This window comes from Cajanus cajan, chromosome 4 (assembly GCF_000230855.2).
Source record: "Cajanus cajan strain Asha chromosome 4, NIPB_CcT2T_4, whole genome shotgun sequence".
In the NCBI taxonomy this organism is placed as follows: Eukaryota; Viridiplantae; Streptophyta; class Magnoliopsida; order Fabales; family Fabaceae; genus Cajanus; species Cajanus cajan.
Window position 1 is genome coordinate 2837155 of NC_138520.1, and position 16714 is coordinate 2853868.

General features: G+C 29.8%; 2 protein-coding genes across 6 annotated transcripts; one reads left to right on the plus strand and one right to left on the minus strand.

Moving 5' to 3' along the window:
* Positions 1–3204: 3204 nt before the first annotated feature.
* On the minus strand, positions 3205–15072 carry LOC109802936 (DNA-directed RNA polymerase III subunit rpc8). 5 transcript variants are annotated; one of them, XM_083073920.1, is made up of 10 exons: positions 14937–15072; positions 14126–14258; positions 7099–7214; positions 6902–6997; positions 6259–6346; positions 4894–4978; positions 4719–4782; positions 4550–4639; positions 3712–3782; positions 3205–3563 (listed from the first exon to the last, which is right to left on the minus strand). In XM_083073920.1, the coding sequence occupies exons 3-9, from the start codon at positions 7207–7209 to the stop codon at positions 3714–3716; spliced, it is 603 nt and encodes a 200-aa protein (XP_082930046.1). In that variant the 5' UTR covers positions 7210–7214; positions 14126–14258; positions 14937–15072; the 3' UTR covers positions 3205–3563; positions 3712–3713. The 5 variants fall into 5 exon arrangements, with proteins under 5 accessions (XP_082930046.1, XP_082930044.1, XP_082930042.1 ...); XM_083073918.1 differs by lacking the exons at positions 14126–14258; positions 14937–15072 and adding an exon at positions 8215–8509; XM_083073916.1 differs by lacking the exons at positions 14126–14258; positions 14937–15072 and adding an exon at positions 8215–8509 and having other exon boundaries at positions 7099–7335.
* LOC109802938 (CST complex subunit STN1) lies at positions 14980–15691 on the plus strand. Its single transcript, XM_029272241.2, has one exon. It carries the CDS (start codon positions 14980–14982, stop codon positions 15484–15486), a length of 507 nt encoding a protein of 168 aa, XP_029128074.2. The 3' UTR covers positions 15487–15691.
* Positions 15692–16714: the final 1023 nt, after the last annotated feature.

A 16714-nucleotide genomic window follows, 5' to 3' on the forward strand; every position in this document is an offset into this window, starting at 1 on the left:
ATTAGGATATACCTTTTGTTAAATCAAGAAAAGAAAAAAATAATTTGGGACACGAAGAAACAAAAGAAAATCAAGAAAATAAATCAATTCAATTGAAAAGAAAAGATTTTGAGATTCAATTCAATCAAGCAAAAATAAATTAAGCAATGGAGAAATAAGTTAAATTAGCAAAATAAATTGGGAGAAAGAAAAACATACCGACTGTGTTTGAGAATAATATAATTTCTAAACATTTGTACCATCACCTATGGTTAAAGTGGTCCTTCCAATTCCTTCTTTCACTAATCTTGTTACTTTAGACAAGTGTTCTCAAACAAATATCACCATATTCATTCAAATGTCTAGTAGTAGTCTCCAAATACATATGTATTCAGAAGCTACAACCAGACATTTAAATGAATATGGAGATGTTGTTCGAGAACGTTTATCTTGATGATTACTCTAATTGGAATAGCAAGTTTCAGAAGACCAATACAATTGTCCTGACACAAAGGCAACGTTCAAGTAGGTTTTAGAAATTATGGAAAGAGTTGATTCTTCAATAAACTCCTAATTTTATACAACTTCTTCTCCCTCATTATTTTACATATTTTGTCACTTTATTTACCCCTCTATATATATGTGTGTGTGTGTGTGTGCCTGACTAATTTCAAATAGCATATATCAAGATTAAATTTAGTTATTATTGTTTATTAATAGCAACATAAAATATGGTGTAAAAAATAGCAACATATAAAAATTAATTGTAATATAGAAGATTTTTATAAATTTCAGCCGATGTCATATCCATTATTCAAGCTTTATATATTATAAATAGAGCAATAGATATGTATCAATTTAGTCAACATTATTTTATTTTATTTTATTATAAATGATTTATAAATGAGAGCAATAAAAGAAAAAATACAATAAAAAATTGAATAATAAATGAAATTCTTTGACTTTTTCAAGATAAAATGTTGATACAATTTTGTATTTTTATTTCAAATCCTCTATTTAAATCTATGCATAATTTTTTTGACTACTAATATGAAAAGTTCATAAAAGTATTGATAGAGGATTTCTTAATATAATAAACTGACTTGTTTTTTTGTGAAAAAATTTAAAACTATAAATTGTTAAGATACTAAAACAAAATAGTTTTAATATATCATTGCTTATTATTTTTAAGAATTATTATTTGCAATTATATTCTAAAGAGTATAATATAATTTTTAAATATTTTTGTAGTATGTATAATTTTATATTTTCAATTCAAATAAGATCATCCTATTCTTTGATACAAATGAAAAAGATTAAATAAAAATATTTAAAATTCTCTTGTTATTGAAAAATAAATTATTACCAACTAACTTTTCTTAAATCAAGAAAAAGAAGAAAAAAAATAAAGAAACTGCGACGCAAATAAACAAAAGAAAATCAATAAAAGAAATTTATTCAATTGGAAAGAAAGATTTTAACATTCAATTCAAAAGATGAAATAAAAATGGTTAAAATACTATCATTAAAGAAAAAGCATATTAATAGGATATAACTTTTGTTAAATCAAGAAAAGAAAAAACAATTTGGGATATGAAGAAACAAAAGAAAATCAAGAAAAGAAATCAATTCAATTGAAAAGAAAAGATTTTGAGATTCAATTCAATCTAGCAAAAATAAATTAAGCAATGGAGAAAAAATTTAAATTAGCAAAGAATTTAGGAGAAAGAAAAATGACTCAAATTGGTGCGATGAGTTGAAAATGCAAGAAAAATGAATAGCAACTCAAGAAAATAAAAAGTTGATTGTCACATACATATAATCTCATCTCTCAACTTTGCTAGTAATTTCAAATGAATTTTGTTCTGAAAGCTGGTATTATTTATAAACACATGTTCAGCTAAATATAGAGTAATTTAATTTTAAATTTAATAAATATATATTAAAAATTGTAATATTTTTTCTTAGATATTTTATTATTATTTATAATAAAAAATGTAAATATATTAAGAATATTATTAATACTTATAAAATATGTTTTTCTTTAGAGAATAAGAACATATTTTAATCATTTGGATTAGTAATATAGATTTTATATCAGATAAGTATAAATATAGCAGAAGAAGAAGATTGATAAAAAAAAATATGTGATATAAATATAAATGTTACTAACAAAATTTTTTAATTAAATACTTAATATTTATATTATATTGTAATTAGTTTTATTTTAATATATTTATATTTGTTAAATTACTAATTTGCTTATTTATATATTAATAATACATTTTCTTTAATAATAATATATACGTGTATAATTTTAGTTTGATTGAAAGTGTATATTTACTGTTTTCATTATATATAAAAAAATTCTATTACAGTAGTTTAAATATCGTTGAATTGTAGATTTTTTTTTTTGATAGAGATAGAAAAAATTACAAAGATGGTCGTAATGAGAATTACACCTCATTTTTTTTATAAGTACACCTCCTTTATTTTTTTTAAAAAATATAAAATATTGTAGTTTTTTTTTTTTTTTCTAATTTTACACTTCTAACTTTTAATTTACTACTTTCTTCTTTTTTACATATTTTTTTTCTCTTTCAATTTTCACATGTTATCAAAATAAGTGGGGTAAAAAAAAGGTAAGGGAGTACATGTAAAAATTGAAAAAACGAAAAGAAAATATATAAAAAAAAATACTAAATTAAATGTTATGAATATAAAATTAAAAATTAAAAATTAAAAATATTTAAAAATTTTAATTTTTTTTTTTTAAGAGTGTGTACTTATAGAAAAAAGGAGGTGTATAAATCATCAACCTCAATGCATTGAGTTATTGAGTTGTAGCCCAATTGGATGTTTTTACTGGGCTTGTTTTCTCACTAAGGCGTTTTAACTTGTAATTTTGAATAAACTTTTTTTTTATTTTAACTGAAAATAGTTCACAGCTACCCGCATCTTGCATTACGCAAATACATGTGTAAACCATTTTTGGATAGCTTAGTAAGTGTAGTTAATTTATCTGTTTGTCTCTTTGAGTGACACCTGGAAAAACTTGCTTTTTGAGTGAGTTCCATTTGTATATACCTATAGATTTCATGAGAACTAAATTAAATATAATGCTAATTTACCATTTTATTTTTCTTCGTATAGGGAACAATTCATGAATGAATATAAGAAACGATTAATTCAACAGTGAAAAATATAATGAGTAGTCAGTTAGTGTTTTAAGAATTGCCAGCCTCCTCTTTGTATATATCAAATTATGATTATCAATCAATATTCAATACACTTATCTATGAGACTTAAATTATGGATACAGAAAGCAAATCTATAAACAATTTTCCTCTTCTGTGTTGCAAGTACTCAATATGCTGGAATCAAAAGGCAAACGATGGTTCTAATAATACATTAGAAGGCAAAGGAATTGAACAAAAGTATATCCAGTGTTGTTAAGTTACAATAATGTTAAAAACATATATTTTTGGTGGCCTACGAAATCCTCCAACGGTTGGCCAGAGACTAACCTCTTACGTAGAAGCCCATTTAAGGGCTAACCCTTCCAAATAACATGTGAAAAGCATCTGAAATGGGATATTTCCAAGGACATCAGCAAACTACTAATTTCTTGTATCAACCAGACCAATTTCTATAAACTTGATATTCTAGACTGAAGAAAAATCAATGAATGAAATCATCACTTGACGAAAATTTCACCATCTTTGGACTCACCTTTACTCGTTTTCAACCTCTTCTGCAAACCACCAAGAAACAGGACCTAGACCATCATGGTCTAATGATCCCTACAAAATAGACATAATGATAAGTCACTATTCTATTATCTGCAAAGCTAGTTTGGAATAAACCATTTACTTAAATAATGTTTGTTAAATAGAGTTTCTCGACTTAAAATTTACATGTCAAAAATCTCAAATGTAAGGTTATCGACTTAAAAACTGAATCTGAAGGAAACCAGCTTATTATATAGCAATTGATGGGATTTTAATTGACTCGAGATATGTGATTCATGATATAAAATTATTAGCAATAATATGATGATAATACTTGTACACAGATGAATATAGTTAAAAGAAAATATTAACAATTCATCCATTATGCATCGAGAAACAAAATGAACAATATATATTATAACTTATAATAACAATCACGTGCTATATGTTAAGCTAAGAAAGCCATCTAAATCAAATTAATAAAATTAAAAATAAAATAAACCATCCTAAATATAACATCAGAATAAAAGGAAGAAAAAAAGTTTAAATCAAAATTATAATGATAATCATAATAAATCTCTCATCTGAAAAGCCATAAAGAAAATATTTTTAAAAAAAATACAAAAATCCCTGGCACCCAATTTCAAGATACTAAAATTTCAAACCTATATATTTTTTATTTTATATTATATATAATGAACATAAATGTTTTTAGTACATGAACAGATCAACCATATATCTCATCATTCCTATGTAGTTTGATGTATCCACATAAATGCATGAATCAAACTAGCGAAGAAAGAAGTAAACAATGGTGGGGTGATCAACAAAATACTTACAGTAACCAACATAGGAGCAAATGGCTTTGATTCCTTTGGTTGCTCAACCGGAATTGGTGGGTAGCTCACATTTTGAACTCGGAATTTGATCTGCCACATTGGTAACAAAAAATTTAGTATACTCTTGTTTTCAAGCATACAGTTTACAAAAATGGCAAAGGAGTCTAACCACATCAGTATCTTCAATGGGATATGATTGGTCATTAAAATCCCAAAACCATACGCCTTTCTTGCTATAAATTTCATAACAAATAAGCATGATGTTGATCATGCGGAAATAAAAAAAAGATTATATGTAAATTCAAAGATCACCAAAGGTAAAAACTAGGTAGTGGAAACATTACCTATTTACTTGTTCAGCCACAAAGTGATTGGGGTAGGGCAGATGATGTGCAGGAACATATATATCATCAAAGAATCCAAGGGTTACTGCCAACCATAGATTTAGCATTACTAAGCATGGACTATCTTAAGAAACAACATTTGTCAATCATTTAATTGTTCAGAGGATGCATATGTTGGATGGTGCTGTTACATGAGGCAAATGATGTTTCTGCTAGGAATGGTATAGTATACGACAAGTTTTTACTTTTCCGAAAATCTGAAGTTACGTTTGGTTTGATATTTAAAAAATAACATCCAAGGAAACATTGTTTCTCGAGAATGTCTTTTACCTCACCAAAAAGTTCTCATAGGTGAGGTCAAAATCTAACATTCCCAAGTTAAAAAGATGATTTTATATTGCAATAAAAATATCACATTACCTTTATTTGTTTATTTAATGTAGTAAAAATCTTTGGTTCTTAGATAACATTTATAAATATTCTCAAAAACATTTATGACCAACCAAACAGACTTAATCATTCTTAGAAATCTTGATTCTTAGGATTTATGATCCCATGAATGATGATTCCCGAACATGAAAATTCTTTTCATGTACCCAACATCCCCTCAATGTCACACTATGGATATGCAAAAACATAAACTAGATTTGGAAACAATGCAACCTGCAAAGTCACATTATTCTTGTCTTACATTATTCTTTTTAGGATACAATTTGAGCTTCAATTAATTTAACATTGACTATAAGTTTGGAATCTTCATAATCTAACACAAAAAAGAAAAAGGAATAGCAAAGACATTAGAGAAAGGTGTAACATCTCACTTACTTTTCCATATTGTTACACATGTATCTAATCTAGGTAATGACAGATATTATAATATTTTAGATGCTTTTTTTCCTTTTAACCTTCACCCTTTCTCAATTAAATTATCTAAATTAAATGATATGCATTTGCATTGTAATAGATTATGAGTAGTAGAGTTAGCCTTCACAGTTAAATGACTCTTCCTTCTTACTGGGCTTATACTCTATATTCAACCAATTGTTTTTATTCATTAACTCGATCTTTTTTATTCTAAAACTTCCTTGAGGCTTCCCTTTTCTTCCTCATGGCTTTGTACTGGTATTAGAAGTTGTAGCTGCTGCAAGTCAATAGAACTTATCTATATCTGGGTGGATCAATGGTCTCCTAAATTATTTTTTCTCAAAGTAATTTTTTTACCTTGGTATGCTGCGAGTAAGATGTATTAGATATATGAAACAGAAGTATGCACAAAAACATGATTCATAAAACAGAGAACTATTGAGAAACTAAATCATGCATGTAAAGACAAAATAACAATCAGATAGTTGAAAAATGACATACATCGTAAGCCATCAGCATTAGATGAAAGAAGCTTTGCAGTAATAATCTCCCCCACGAATGGTCGAAACATAATCAAATTGAACACAACCTGCCAGAAATATTAGAATATTGTTATTGCACAGACACAATCACATACAACACTTCTGCCATCAAACCAAAAAATAGTGATTTAGGCCCTGTTTGAATATACTTTTCAATAATGAAACATCTTCCATACAACTTTTTGGAGAAGTCAGACAAGTGAGCTTCTATAGACGTTGAAATAAATAATTTGATTCTAACTAAGGGGATATATTTAAATCATTATACCATTTTTTTCAATAAGTACTTAGTGAGAAATTTATCAAAATATGGCTTTATAATACGTCATAAATTGAAAATAAGAGGCACTAAATAAATACAATCATTTTGCATGTTCCAATATACTGAAAATATGACTAGTGGCGTATCAACATTTTTGGGCCCATTAATCAAAATTTAAGGATTAAACTGAGTGGGAAATTTTTTTCTTGATAAATTCGAAAAAAAAAGTCAAAGTATTTGGCTAAAAGAAGCAAAAATAATTTATCAAAAATAAAAGTCTGCATTCAACTTCAAACTATCAAATGTAGGAGACGTTCAAAAACAACCCATGAATTCATACCGTAAAGGTTGGAGCCCCATCACCAGCAAAGATAAATCCACCATCAATGGATCTGATATCATAGACGGAAATGCAAAGGCCCAAGTTTGCTATAACCTGACATGATTACACAAACCCAAAATGAAGCCAAAAAAACATTAAGTCAATTACGTGACAATGGTTCACAAAGGAAACTAAAAATAGTAACAATACAAAACTTTATCTAGGAAAAGTTTCTCAAGCTCCATGTGTATAGCTTCTCGAATGGGAAGAACAAGCCGAGTAGGAGGCAGGGACAATTTGTGTTCAATTCTACTGAGATAGAACATTGAGCCTGAAAAAAAGAGAGTGCAGATTGCTTCAATCAATAGAGAGCTTTGATGCCAATGCGAGATACAAGTTCTTCTAATTCCAATTCTTGAGTAATGAAGAAGACGAATGAAAACCGTGATCCACTGGACAATCATAAATCTAAATATTAGTTTCAAAGGTTCGTTCATAATAACAAAATAAAGTGCTAAACTATGAAAAAAAAATATTCAACTGTCGACCTATATCACACATAATTTTATTCCCAAAAGTTGGGGCTTTTCATCAAATAGGTGGTAGGCAAAAGTCCATATTCATTTAATCCTCAAAAACTATACAATTAGTCACCACAGACGAGTGAATCAACCATCATTAAACATGATAAGTGAAGACCCATTTATTGATGCAAAGCAGAAAATAGAAGTTGCCAACGGTGCTTTACCAAAGAATGACTCCTCTACACTTGCTCTCCCTGTGGCCACACACACACACAATAATTGACGGCACACAAAGGAGAGAAATTGGGTTGGAATGATTTCCTTGCATGTGCAGAGGAAGAAGATGAAGTTTTTGTGTTTCAGAAAAGAGAGCGTTTATTTTTCCCTCGTGCAGGGTCTGTTGCAGTTTTGATCAACGACTACCAAGCAACACCAAAACCCTAAACCGTTGAATGTGGTTTATTGAGTTTATAAAACACTAAAACATCCGAAGGCGGTTGTTGAGGGAAAAAGGGTACACAAGTATTTCAATTCATTCCATTAAAAAAAAATTTCATTTTTTTTAATATTAAGTAAATTACATTATTATCCCATAAGATATTATATTATTTTCTTTTCTTATTTTAAAATATACACTATAGTCTAGGTAGTTAAAGTGAATTCTTCCTTGTCACCAACCTGAACCCTTCCCATGCTCTCTCTAAACCCTAACATGCCAACGCAACAAAATCAAAAAGAGAAATCGCAAAGACTGAGCAAAGAACCACAACAGAGACGCCGCAATCAAACAAAACGAAGAACGCTTACAGAAGCTGCGTCGGTGACGCTGAGAAAAAAGAGAGGCTCGAAGAACCGAATGCTAGGGTATATATAGCAGTGGTGGCGAAACGGCGGCGTTTCAAAAGGAAGGACGAACGTGGAAAGCGGATACTGGCACTGGTAGTAGCGGCTGCTGCCTCTTCGTTGAGGAATAGCAATTGCGGCTATGAAGCGGAAACAGCATCCTTTTCTGGGTTTGTTTTTTTTATTTTTAATTTCAATTACTTAGTCTCAATTTGGATTTATGTTGGGCCCATTCAACCTACGGAACGGAACCCATTGTCGACCTCGCACAATTTTGGGCTCAATCTGGGCTTTTATGAATCCTATTGCGACGTCTAACGTATAATATATACAAATATATTAATTATGTTATTATATTATAATTAAAATTTTATAATATATAAATATAAATATTTTAAAATATAAATTATATTTTAAATTTATAAAATCATCTTTAACTCTTTGATAATTTCCTATAACAAAATTAAATTTTAATTTCAATTTAAGCTTAAAAAATAAAGATAAAAAATAATAAATTTACAAGATAAACAGTTAAAAAATAAAATATATGATAACTATAGGATAAATCTTTAAGTTTTAAAAAAATCTTAAATATATTATTGTTAAAGAATTATCTTTAAATTCACTATGTTGATAACTAGGAAAAAAATATATTGTGTACCAATCTATTTAAAAACAAAAGTAAAAAAAATAATGAGTAATTACTTAAAAGATAAAAGTTACTAACTAATTGTTAGTTTGAGTGGTACTATCCTTTTAATAAGTTATTTTTTAATGGAAATTTGTTATCAATAAAAATTGGTGGATATTGTATCAATAATATGCTTACCTTAAAAAATAGGTGTGATAATTAAAAATTAATTGTGTTAAGTAATAGAAAAAGATAATTAATAAATAAAAGATAATGAAAAAAGTAGTTTAAATATAGTTATAAAAATAAATCAATTCAAAATTTATATATAACAAAAGAGATATTACCGTTAATAATAATATGTAAATATTTTCAACATATAAATTTATCCTTATATATTAAACACTAATATTTATCTTGTAAGTATTTTTAGAGATTTTTCTTCGATGAAAAGATTTTTAAAAGAATTTTTAACTTCTTATATAATTCAGTTTTTATTTACATAATTATTTATGAAATTAAATTTTAATATTTTAAAAATAATTATTAATAAATAAAAATAATAAATTGTTATAATATAAATAATTTATTTTACATTAAAAATATAATTTATATATTTAAAAGTATATATTTATACAAATTTTAATTATAATTTATATATTTAAACATAATATTTATTTGTATAGATAAATTATTATAAATTTTAATGACATATATTAAATATTTAGTTTGTGCATTACACATGCTATTGAGCTAGTTATATTTTAAATTCATAAAATTATCTTTAACTGTGATAATTTCTTATTTAATTTAAAATTTGTAAATAAAAAAAAAATTAAAGACATAAACAGATAAGAAAAATCAAATAAATGATAACGATAACAAAAAAACTATATATCTTTCAATTTTAAAAAAAATCTTAAATATATTATTGATAAAGAATTATCTTTAAAATCACTATTATGATAATTAGGGGAAAAAGGAGAAATTTTGTGCTTCCGTATTTAAAAGTAAAAATTAGAAAGTAATAAATACTTAATTTAAAAAGTGAGATATTGTATCATTAAATTAATTAATGATTGAGAGTTGAAATAAAATAAACGCTAAATAGAATAAATATTAAATAATATTTTAGATTTAAATTTTAATGCTATCATTATATTTTTTATAAATAAAAAAAAATGAAAGTTTTAAAATTTGAATATTGTTCAAGTATGAAAAAAGAAAAAATAAGAAAAATAAAAGATAATGATAGGGAGTGTTCTAGGGAAAGATATAAGAATAAATTAATCTAAAATTTGTATATATAAAAAGAGATATTCTATTCATTAATATTATATATCATTCAGTTACGATGAGTTCTGCTAGGGTTTTTGAGACGGAGGTTGAGAATGGGGTTTTTCGTTGTACCAAGAAAGTCAAGACGAAGGATGACTCTGGGGGACTGGCTGTGGACGAACAACTGGATGATACGATGGAAGTGCAGGTGGCTGAAACAGAAGAAGACAATGGTGCTAAAAAATCTTATGTCGAAAGCGTGCTTTCTGTTGGAGGAGGTAAAGTCTTTACCGATTACAATAGTTTATTGAAGGAGATGGAAGAATACAAGGATGAGTTCTCTTCCGATATTAATCCTCTGGACAATGATGAGGATGAGCTAGACCCATGTCCAACCATCAATGTATCACAAGAAGAGTTTGAAGAATGGTGTACACCGTGGAAGAACGCTTTGGTTATAAATGTGTTAGGAAAGCGCGTCTCTTTCAAGGCCTTAGAGAGTAAGGTGAACCGTGAGTGGGTTAAAACGGGTTCTGTCCGTATCATTGATATGCCGAATGACTTCTTCTTGGTGCAATTTTCTGCTGAAGATGATTATCGTCATGCACTCTATGAGGGTCCTTGGATGATCGCTGATCATTACATCCTTGTACAATGATGGCGACCTTTTTTCTCGATTACGGCATCTCAAACGAGGAAGGTCGCGGCTTGGATTCGGATCCCCGGATTACCTATTGAACTGTACAATGATCGATTCCTATGGCGAGTGGGTAGTAAGCTCGGGTCAATGCTCAAAATTGACAAAATGACCTCTGTTCATTCTAGAGGAAAATTTGCTAGAATATGTGTGGAAGTCAACCTAATGAAAAAATTGGTGTCTAAAATCAATGTTATGGGCCATATCATTAAGTTAGAGTATGAAGGGCTACATGCAATTTGCTTTAACTGTGGTAAATATGGTCATCGACAGGACCAGTGTAGTCCAAATGAAGGGGTTATGGTTGGTGGCAAGATGGGTTCGAGTGAGATGGATGTTGATAATGGGATTCATGGAAGTCGTATGGCTGAAACGCAATCTGAGACTTCAAAGTCTCTTATCGCTAATCAATCACTTGAATCAGATCAAGAAAATTCTATTCCGAATTCGGAAGATCTCTATGGGCCGTGGATGTTGGTTAGGAAAGGAAAAAAACACGAAAGAAATCAATAAGCGGGTACCCATTAAGTGGGTATCCGTGAATTTCTTAAATACCCACGGATATCCATGGATATCCGTGGATATTTATAAATTTTTTAAAAAATTAAAAAAATTATATTATAAATAATTTTAAGTTTATATTTAATGTCATTGAAATATTAAAAATAAAAATTCAGTGTTAATTTTGAACTCATATTTAATGTTGATTTTGTTGAAATAATAATAAAAATGCAAGATAATCAATAACTTAAAATACATCAATCTCATAAATAAGTTAAAGTCTCATCACAAAGCTATAATAATTCAATCTCATAATTTCAAACAGGAGTAAATAACTTAAAATACATAAATCTTATTGGTCCAATCAAAGCTAGAAAATTAATCAAATTACATCCAACATAATTCTATAACATGCTTAACACATGTTAATTTCACTAACCTCACTTTTGTAAGAAAATAAGATGAGAGAGTATAGTTTTAGGGTTATGTGATACAAAGATAATTAGGATATTTAAAAAATATTATTAAACGGGTACCCGCGGGTATGGATATCATCATACCCGCCCCCACCCCGTTTATAAACGGGTAAAAAATTATCAGTCCCCATTATCCGCGGGTACCCAATTAGCCTATCCATTTATTATCCGTAGCGGATTTTACCCGCAGATACTCGCGGGTGCGGGTATTTTTGCCATCCCTACATACCACAGTATATATAACAGTTTACAAAATAAATTATACTACTATGGATAGTCAACAAAATATAACTCTCCAACTCCTATCACTAAGTGGCCTTCATTAGTTAACACCAGTCTATCCCTGCCCTGCTCTCATACATCGTATGATCATCGCAATCCAAATCACATGGAAACATACAAGGGTAATCTAGTAAAAAAAAATAACACATATATAGGAAAGTAACTTAACATAGCCATCATCATCATCATCAACTAGTTCAACATACAACACACAACGCTCAACAACACCTTCACAACACATCAACACATACAACTCATATTATCACAATATCAACTCATCAACACATATGCGTCGTTGCGCATTTTAATTCAAAGATCTCCTACAACATAAGGTGAGTAGTTTAAGTAGTTAGGTCCTACCGAACCGGCAACACATAACCTTTTTGGGCTTACTAGGTAAACAACAAATTTGGATAAAAATCCACAACACAATAACAGTTTCTCAGTCTTTGCTACTTAAACAAGGAAATATGTACTATGTCAATATAAGATAGTTGGGTTTAGGCCTACCATGACATTAGCTAGCTCAACTAAGCCACCTATGGGATTAGCCTACTAACTATCCTCGAAATACTACAAGCCTTCAATACTCGGTTAGGAACTAAGTTCCCGACTTCATACTTTACTTGAATTGGCCGCTTGTAATTAGTATAGTTCGAACTAGTCCCTATACCATGGTCGCTTTAACATGTGTGTTTCGACCTTGTCCACACACGGGGCTAACTAAGTCCTATAGGAGAATAACACATCATTCACTTCGAGGGACAACTTTCCAATGAGAGTTTTTCAACAAATTGGGCTCTTAGAGCACCATAACTATCTCAATCTGTACAATGGGATGAGCAACTTCGAAAACATCTCTCCTAGTCTTGGTGATCAACAACTCATCACAACAACACAACAACACAGTTATCATCTCATCATCTCATTCAACTTACAATTCAAATATCATAGTTATCTCAACAACTTAGATACCATCTCTACACATCTACACAACTAGGGTTCAACATGCAACTCTTAACTCACAACTATATTTTTTCATCATACTACAACAATCATAATTATTCAACGTTTTATCATTTATATTAGCACACCATCACATAATATAACTCAGTACATATTTACAACTCATATATCATGCCAACTTGCACATATAGACAACATAAATCAACTTAAGCACCCAAAACTTTCAATTTAACCCAATCACTTAATATGAATGGCAACCTTCACATAAAACAACATATATGAATTTATACTACTCCTATCATTCTCATCCTTATCTCACATGAAAGACAAGAAGATTTCCTACAACTATCATGAAGACATAAAGTCCTAATTTTATCATTTACCTTGTTAAAAAATGTGAAAACCGCAACGCCTAACCTAAATCCTGACAACTTGACCTTTGCTCACTAAAAATGTCATAACTAGAATTATAGACCTTCTTCTTGGGTAATTCCAACACCATTGGAAAGCTAACTTCTAAGGCTACAACTTTCACGAGCCCCAAGACCAAATTTGGTCATCTACCCTTGGCGCTGCAGCATTCAATTCAATGATTCAACTCTAACTTTCTCCCAACTTCGTTTTCTCTTGGAGCTGCAGCGCCCAACTTGGAGCTACAACGCGGTATCTCTGCCATATCAATTTCTCCCAGGGTTGCAATGCCCAACTTTGAGCTGTAGTGTCAGATCTTGACCTCCTTAAGCTTTTTGCACTTTCATGGCTTCCCACACTCGTTTTTCCTATAATTCATCAAAAACCTACAATCCAAGGAGACCCAACCCATGCAACTACAAAGATACACCACAACTAACCACATGCAACACAAAAACTCCAAGAAACACAACATGCAACTTCAAAAGTAACTCAAATCAACACATTCTTCAAGCAACTCAAAAACCTCACTTTCTACTTCCACTTACTCCAATTTAATCAACATGCAACCAACAATTTGATGTAACAATACAATATTTTATTCTAAAATCAACAAATTCTAGCTTCCCTTACCTCAAATGAAGCTCCTAGCAAGACAAAAGAGCTTACGAGCTACCACGGATGGAAGGAGGAAGAAGAAGAGAACGGGGATGAAAATCCGACTCCAAAGTTTCAAAGCTTCCTTGCACTCTTAAAGTTCAACAACCTTTGAGAATCCAAAAATGAAAGAGTTTAGGGGGGAGGAAGGAGTAGAATGAAGAAAAGAGAGGGAGAAGTCTCAAGTTTTACAATTTTCACTAATAAAGACACTCATAAATAGATTTTATGTGAAATATTTAATAATTTTTTTAATAAGATTTGAATATAAGGACTAAAATAATATTTTTTAAAATTATAAAGACTAAAAAGATAAATTTTAAATTTGAAAGATAAAAATATTAATTATAAAATTTATAAAGATTTTTATAAATATATATAAATTTATAAATTTTATTGATAGATACTTTTAAGCATATAAAATATATTTTAGATTTATGATGAATATTTTATATTATGACACAATATTATTTTAAATATGACAATTTATTTTAAAAATATTTAAATTTATTTTATAAATAAAATTGAATTAAATAAAAAGTTAAAAATATTCTTAAAAATCCTTTTGTTAAAGAAAACACCTAAAAAATATTTACACTCAAGATAATTGTTGTTAGTATTTAATATATAATAGTGAATTTATAAGTTTTTTCAATTTAAAGGTGACAAAAAATTATATTTATTTTTGTATTTAAACTAACTTCATAAATATAAAAATAATAATAATAATTTGACGGGCTGATTAATTTAATTAAAATATCTTTATAGATTGATAACAGAGACTAACAGAAGCCAGGCAGGTGAGCAGAGGAGAGAAAAAGAGTTGGAAGATGCAGCAGGAGGGAGCAGGCTGCCTGCAAAACACGCACGTGAAACTCCTCGCCTTCGATCTCCTCTCTCTCACCCAATCTCCCTCCTTCTCCCGCAGAGGAATCCCTCTCTCACGCGTCGAAACCCTCGGCTCCGTTACCCTCCGCGACCTCAAGCCCGGCCTCTTTCTCCGCTTCGCTATCGACGACGGCACCGGCTGCATCCCCTGCCTGCTCTGGCTCAACAACCGCCACTCCCCCTCCGTCGCCCGCCGCCACCGCCACGACCTCGCCGAGCACTTCGCCGCCCTCCTCACGCTCGGCTCCGTGGCTCGAGTCAGAGGCAGGCTCGGCCGCTACAAGGGCGCCGTGCAGGTCACCGTCTCCGACGTCATGCTCGAGAGAGACCCCAACGCCGAGATCCTGCACCGCCTCGATTGCATCTTCTTGGCTCGCAACTGTTACAATCTTTTGCCTTCGCCGTCTTCTTCTTCTTCTGCGCCGCCACCACCACCACCGCACATGTAGAATCTGAATCGATCATCCTCTTTCTTTTTTGTTTGATTACATAAGGTTGCGCCCCTGGATGATTACTTTTTGTTCAGTGTGGAACATTGTTTGTCCAATCCAAATATCATGCTCTATTGTACACGTTTTTAGTTGCTCATTTGTCACAAATTTCACCCGAGTAAATGTACCAGATAATATAAAGAAGGTTAAAATTATTTTTCAAGTCTTTGAAATAGATTTTTTTTTACAATTATATTTTTCAATCTTTTTTATTTTTTATATATATTTTTAAAAAATTATCTCTTTCATGATAGATATATTAATTTAATTATATATATGTTTAATTTATTTTAATGAAGTTATTCTAATTTTTTTTTAACATTTTGTATTTTTTTTTTACTTCACTTATGACTGTTTATCCTCACGTAATATCATTCTAACCATTTTCAAGTAACTTTAAAAAAATATTATCATGCATTTTTTAAGGGAGATAGATCAAATGTCTCTCCAAGTACATTTCATACTCGTATTGCATTGAGTTTGAAATATCACTTTACTAATATTTTATTAGTTTTTACGAAGGAGCATTTATTTTTATGAAAAACACAACTATTTATTTATACACTTTTTTTAATTGAGAAACTCATATTTTAAAATCTTAATTCACAATACTACTAGACTCCAATTTAAAGCGGGTATTTTACCTTAAAAAAGAAAATAAGTTTGGGTTTGGAAACATGATAGAATATTCAGAGAAACCAAATCTTAGTTTTGAAGGCATCAACTCTAACCGTTTCTTTGCAAGAATGCTCAGAAGAGAATATTGAACTAGCTAAAGCAAAAATAGCCAAAAATTTTAAAATTCTTTTATTTGTTCCTTCCCCTTCTTCTCCTATATCACTTTAGTTATTTCACCTGAGAACTAAACCTGGAGTGTGAAATAACACAGCGGTAATGTAATTTTTGTTAGATCTTGATCCATTTTGAGGCAGGAAAATTGAGTGGTAATTTGCAAAAGGGAATTTCATGTTGATGTCTATGGTTTTTGTGCATCTAAAACCTCACATACAAAGCCACTGTTTTTCGATGCCCAAAGGAAGAACAAATGCAATTCTGTTTCCTTCCTTGGTACTATTCTTAATATAATACTTATTGTGGTTTTAGTGGAAGAAATTCCGGTTCCTTGATTGCTTACAAATATCCTATATACTTTCCTTTACAGATCATAATGCATGAATTCAGTTTG